The 6,221-nt window shown below is 41.2% G+C and overlaps 1 protein-coding gene across 1 annotated transcript; it reads right to left on the bottom strand.

Moving 5' to 3' along the window:
• Positions 1–1,018: 1,018 nt before the first annotated feature.
• On the bottom strand, positions 1,019–1,579 carry LOC140395961 (achaete-scute homolog 5-like). The gene has a single exon (XM_072483989.1). The coding sequence runs from the start codon at positions 1,577–1,579 to the stop codon at positions 1,019–1,021; it is 561 nt and encodes a 186-aa protein (XP_072340090.1).
• Between the last annotated feature and the right edge of the window lie 4,642 nt (positions 1,580–6,221).

The following is a 6,221-nucleotide window of genomic DNA, read 5'->3' as shown; positions in this document are numbered from 1 at the left end:
TACATTCATTCCTGTTCAGGTAACATTCAGGTAACATTTCGATTTTAAAATTCTCACCTCAATTTTCAAATCCCTTCATGGCCCACCCCTCCCTACTTTTACAATCTCCTCCAGCCCCACAATCCTCCAGGATATCTGCATACATAATCCTGGCCTCTTGAGCATTCCCAATCTTAATTGGTTGCCACTCCTTTAGCTCCCTCAATCCTAAACTCTATAATTCCCCCTTATACCTCTCTACCTTTCTACTTTAAGGAAATCCTTAAAACCTATCTCTTTGATCAAGCATGTGCTCATCTGACCAACTATCTCCTTATGTGGCTTGGTATTATATTTTGTTTTACAATGCTCCTATGGGAAATACAATTATGTTTCTGCACCATACATGGTTGTTGTTGCTGTTTGAAATGCAATAGTGAAGTTGTACTTGCTTTATACAATTAAAAAAATCATATTATTTCCTCACAAGTTTTATTTCCAAATCATACAAGAGTCTTGACTTTCATTAGGTTTTGGTGAAGAAGTGTCGCTTCGTGTAAACATGCTGTTAAATAACTGCACCATAACCGGATCTCAGTCACTAACAAAGTTTTAGCTGTGTCTTTCTCTCTCCTCTTCTAGGCTTCTTCTTATATATATTTATTGCTTTGAGGAAGGCAGAGAAATAATTGAGGCTCCAAATGAAAATGTCACTGTGCATAATCTCTTAAACAGTATCCTTCGCACATCAGGCTGTTGTCCAAAGTTGGCTTTCCTCTGTCACATTTTGTGAATTTTATATTTAAAAGATATGCGAGATTCTTCAGCATTCTCCCTGTTTGCATCTGTTTACCCACGAATCTACGGTGGTGCACTGATTATTGATTTGATGACAAAGCATTAATGGTGGAAAAATCAATAGTGTATTTCAAACTGCAGATCAGAAATGGTCACTGCATGGAAAAGATGTAAAGGTCTGGCAAACTGTAGTGGACGACTTTATGTTAAATAAGTTGGATCTATTGCATCAAATAGTTGGTTAGCTGTTTAGCTCACCAAGTTCACTGAAAGGTGAAGAGGATTTGGACTCTCCATCACTATTGCCTTCTCTTCTTGGTGCAGGGCACGGAAGCTTATGAATCTCCATAACCCTCGGAGATAGTGACCCTCTCTCTTTAGTCTCTGAAGGGTTCAGTAACTCCTGAAGGTGTTTGATGTAGCTGATAGCAGCCCTTAAAGTCTCCACTTTGCTCAGCCTTTTATCTACAAAATCTTCTGGGAGATGCTCCCTGAGTCGTGCATAGCCTTCATTGACATAGCGCACCCTCTGCCGCTCCCTTTCATTGCGTTTTCTTATAAAAGCCGGTTCAAAAGAATAATCATAGATGCCCAAGTGGCTATGGAAAGGTAGGTAAGACAGCCTGTTGGCATATCCTTCACAGTATGTGCCATCCAGGTATGCAGGATCAACAGGAAAAGGTAATGGCAAGCCCTCTGCAAAAGGCATCGCAAGGCAGTCGTGTACCCGAGCCATGGGCATCCCAATGGGTCTTGGGTAGGGGATTCTTTCCAATGTTGATCCTCGCTGATCGCCATCCATTTGAAATTCAGGCACCTGACCACGGTGGCTCACTTCACCCTTTATGGTAATTTGCTGTCAAAAATTGTGTAAAAGTTGCATATGCCAATATTCCTAGTTTGAACTTCTCAAATACACCTCATGTAACATTAGTCTCGTTCAAACATCAGGAAAAAAAAGATGGATAAACATTAAATGGTGCAGAAGCTGTTCTGTGTGTCCTTGATGGAACAGTCTGTCCTAAAATAAAAATGCAAAGAGTGTAAATTACATCAAAAGAAACTTCTCTGAATTTATGTCAGTACTTAACGATTCACAGCATTTGTTGCCAGCATGTCCATAATATCACAGCAAACAACTTTTTAATACATTGGTAGAAAGTAGCACTTATTTTGTTTATTATATATAAGACCAAATGACTCATAAATGAATCTTGGTGATTACTGAGAATTAATAACCTGACATAATTACCCTGGGGTAGTAACCATGGCTTAATGTGTGGTCCAGCAATCGTAGGTCTTGAGGTTTGTTCCGTGCATCATGCTTCTAGAGAGATGTTTTGAGTAAATATTATTTGTTCATCTGTTCTCAACTGCAAAATTGATGGGGAATTTAACCCTTTCCTACCCAGCAGAAGTAGGGAGAGGGGAGGAAGAGAGGGAGGCAATGGGGAGGGTTGGAGAGAGGGAGGGAAAGGGATGGAGAGGGGGTGGTCAATTAAAATTCAGCTGGAAACATACCTTCCGGCTAAGAACACCCACCCAAAACAAGTGGATATTTTTTTCAAAATGCAGAATGAGTTCAGATGACACAATTGGACCCCACTGCAATATTAATCAATGGATGATCCAACCTGGCAAGTCAAACTGCCTGGAACAGGAACCAAGGCGAGAAAGGGTCCAGCAAGTTAGGGTTGAAAAAAAGGTATTTTTCTGCAGTAGTGGAGGGAAATGAGTGCAAGGATGAGCCTCACGAAGAAACTTTGAACCACCCCTGCATGGGCCTCCATTCCCCCCCCCCCCCCCCAAACCTCTGCCATTCTGCCCTAAAGTCATGGTCACCTATGCACTCTTCTCCCTGACCTGATGCCAGGTCCCATTCCCTTTGGTCCCAGGCTGTGGCTTCCCGCCACCCAATTTCTCATTCCTGCTGGCCGGCCTACTTGGTATTCCCATCGAGTGCCAATGCAGGTTTTCCCTGCCTTCCTCGGCATCCCTCTTGCGCTCCTGGACAGGTCGGCCATTCGCTAGGTAACAGTCTCACCCAGGAATTCGAATAGGATCCGTCACCACTGTAAAATGTGAAAAATATTCCTTGCTGATAATGTTGTTCTAAAGATGTTTCAAATTACCCATGCTGCTTAAAGGCTTGGTGATCTACTGTTAGTCCTTGCTGTTAATTATTTAGTCATTAAACATTCAGGTGTCGGATATTAACTGGGGTTTCCCTTGTGCTCCTATATGTAGCAGATTGAAAGTGCCGTTGATGGATTTGGAAGTGTAGTTCTTAATGCATATTTTTATATTAACACCATAATCCAACTGGAGAATTCCGTGACGAAAGCAAGAATCAGAAAAAAATGAAATAGCTTATTACGTGTGTGAAGACAAGGCTCCAGGTCTACCCTTCACCACCTGAAATAGAACTCACCAAGTCGAACAGATATTCCTTCAAGAATACATCAATGCATTTTATGTAATTTAAAACAAAAGTGCCTTATTAACTTCCTCAGACGAGAGAGAGGCTGAGGCTGTCAAGAAAAAAAATATATTCAAAGAAAGAGATTGGTAAGATACCGAAGCTTTAAAATTCAAGGCTCGATGTGATTTGCTGTCGTTTTTGAACAGACATTTATTTGTTTGCTCTGAGACCTTCCCCCTTGTATCATTGCTTGAATTTCAATTTACAAATACTGCAGAAAGATATGTTGCCAATGAGTGTAATGGGTTAAATATTTTACCTTTTGGGTTTTACTGTACATGGATATTCAGGAATGGAAGAGACCAAAATGTCTCTGCCCGTCCAATAAAATAAGTGGGACGAGAAGTAAATTTTAACAAATAAATAAAGTGAAATGAGAAATGTGAAATGAAATGCATTGAATAGGAGGTAGGCAGCAGAGGGTCAAGATGATAAAGAGGAAATAGTATTTAATTTGAGTAGTAGCACTCAGAAAACAAAGAGAATTAAATAAATGCTGAGAAAGTAGAGAAAAGGAGAAAGAAAGCAAAACTGATCTCTGTATTGCAACACCGGAAAAAAATTGCAATAGTTTTTACTAAAATAAATACAAGTTTCAAAAATTAAATAACACCATAATCCAACTGGAGAATTCCATGATGAAAGCAAGAATCAGAAAAGAATGGAAGAGAAATAGAAAGAAAGAATTGGGAAAAGAAAGGCAAGAGGCTTGGATTTTTAAAAAAAAGTGGTAGAGAGAGAGCGATGAAGAAAGATGAAAGGAAAAGGTTCCATAAATAATTCCTATAGAAGAATGAAAACAAAGTTTGACGAGAATAGCACAATACTCAGGATTTTAGTTTCGATTGCTGTGATTGTTTTGTGTACAATTTTCCTTACCTTTGGCTCTACGATTTTCTGGTAATTTTTACTGTTTGCCTCATTCTCTACAGGTGATAGCTCACTTAGGGAAAGGAAAAGCTCGGGCTTCTCTGATTTCTTAGAGCCAGGGAAATCTTCTAAAGTCTTCCCATTGTTTGAGCAGCTTTACAAATTCCTGCCTTCTGGCCCAAAGAGTTGAGGGAAGCTTTGCAGGCGACGAATGGAGCTCTTCGTTTTCTGTTCTGCAAGATATACCAAAGACTGTTTCAGGCTCCAGTGTTTTGGGATCAGATAATTCCACTCAGATCAAAGAGTAGCACAGACTCTTCAGAGTCCTGCCTCCTCCCACCCAGACACTTGGAAATGTTTGAATAGCGGTGATTGAAATAACTTCACTACCGCACAGATCAGTGATCAGATTTCAGCTCTGCAGAGTGTATCACAGAAGATATGGATAAATGGGAGGGAAGCTGGAAAATCAGACCCACAGTCAGAAATATAGAGCTGTAATAAGACAAAGACAAATGTATGCAAACATACGCATGGTGCGATAGATATAAAAAAGATAGCACAACAGATAAACACAGATGGAAACATTAATATAGTAACTAAAGCGAGAGATGGAAGGCTAGTCAGACTGGTAGGAAAATGATCAGTGGAAAGGTTATGATGAGGAGGGCAGTAATTTATTAGAATATGAACTAATTGCACTGCAGAAAGTTTGAATGATTTATGCTGCACCATGGCAGCTTCTTATTCCTAGACAATGGGTTTGCATTGTGGTGCTCAACTCTGTCTCAGGCATTGTCTGGTGTGTGTTCCAGGAGCCTCACCCTGGCATGTCAGTCTCTGCTACATTTGTTGTAGAGGAAGACAGTGGGTTGAGAAAGTGCACAATTCGCTGGCCTCTGTTTTCTCTGGGTCCTCTTGTCAGCAAGCTGAGCTTTTCACTTCTGCTCACCTTCCAATGCCCTTTGAACAATCAGCCTCCAGAGGTCACGGCTGTCAGCGATTGTCTCCCAGTTGTCAGTGTCAGTGTCTGTCACCTTCATGTTTTGCTTGCAGGTGCCCTTCTAGCAGAGATAGTAGTGCCCAGGAGGTCATGACCAGCTGTCCAATTCACCAGACAGAAGGTCTTTGGGTATACAGCTATCATCCATTGGATGAATGTGGTTGAGTCAGCGCAGATGTCGTTGACTTAGCAATGAGTGGACGCTATGGAATTAATATACTCCAGGACTTCTGAGTGACCTTGTCCTGTCAAAAGATGCAAAGTACATGTCTAAGACAACAAAGGTCGTAACTATTCAGCCTTATCCTCTGCTTAGCATATGTTGTCCAGGTCTCACCGCTGAGGATTCAGGCTTGTGTAATTTGCTGTTATCAGTCAGGTTGCTGTTGTTCCACATTCTCTTACTTAGCATGGGACATAACAGCTGCAGCTTTTGCAATATGTTGATTTCAGCATCAAATGACAGTTCTGTCAGTTCTGGTATGTATATAGACACCATCTGTGGGTGACCTGAAGGCACATGACAGCAGAAAAGGGAAGAATATACCAAAGTGTATCAGTGCCAGAACATAACCCAGTTTGACCCACTGCTCACCTCAAAGGCTTTGCATGTTGCACCATCATAACTATCTGACCTATCATGTTGCCAGGGAAAAAGGAGATCACGTTGAATAACTTCAGCGGACAGTCAACTTTCTTCATTTGTTTAAAAAGACCGGCTCTGCTCACATGGTCGAATGTCTTGGTGAAATCGATGAAGGTCTGCTTTGTTCACGGCATTTTCTTGCAGCTGTTGGATTGAGAAGATCATGTTGACAGTAGATCTTTCAGTTCTGAAATCACACTGGGATTTGGGGTAGATATGTTCAGCTAGGATCTGCCGTCTGGCAAGGGAAACATGGGTAAATAATTTTCACACGATACTCAGTCTTGATTGTTGTTGCGAACTCTGTGATAACCCATGTTCTTGTACAGGGTCACAATACACAACAGGCATATCCTGGGGCACTGCCCCCTCCAGCATTGACAGAGAAGTTAATGCGATGCTGCAGGAGTGCCAGTTTCTCATGTTTGATGAGTTCAGACAGA

This window comes from Scyliorhinus torazame, chromosome 19 (genome assembly GCF_047496885.1).
Source record: "Scyliorhinus torazame isolate Kashiwa2021f chromosome 19, sScyTor2.1, whole genome shotgun sequence".
NCBI lineage: Eukaryota > Metazoa > Chordata > Chondrichthyes > Carcharhiniformes > Scyliorhinidae > Scyliorhinus > Scyliorhinus torazame.
The sequence above is the reverse complement of the archived record's forward strand: the minus strand, read 5'-3'. Positions and strand labels throughout refer to the sequence as shown.

Bases quoted from the DNA above. Each gene is read 5' to 3' on its own strand.
- LOC140395961 (XM_072483989.1), bottom strand. From the start codon at position 1,579: ATGGATGGCGATCAGCGAGGATCAACATTGGAAAGAATCCCCTACCCA.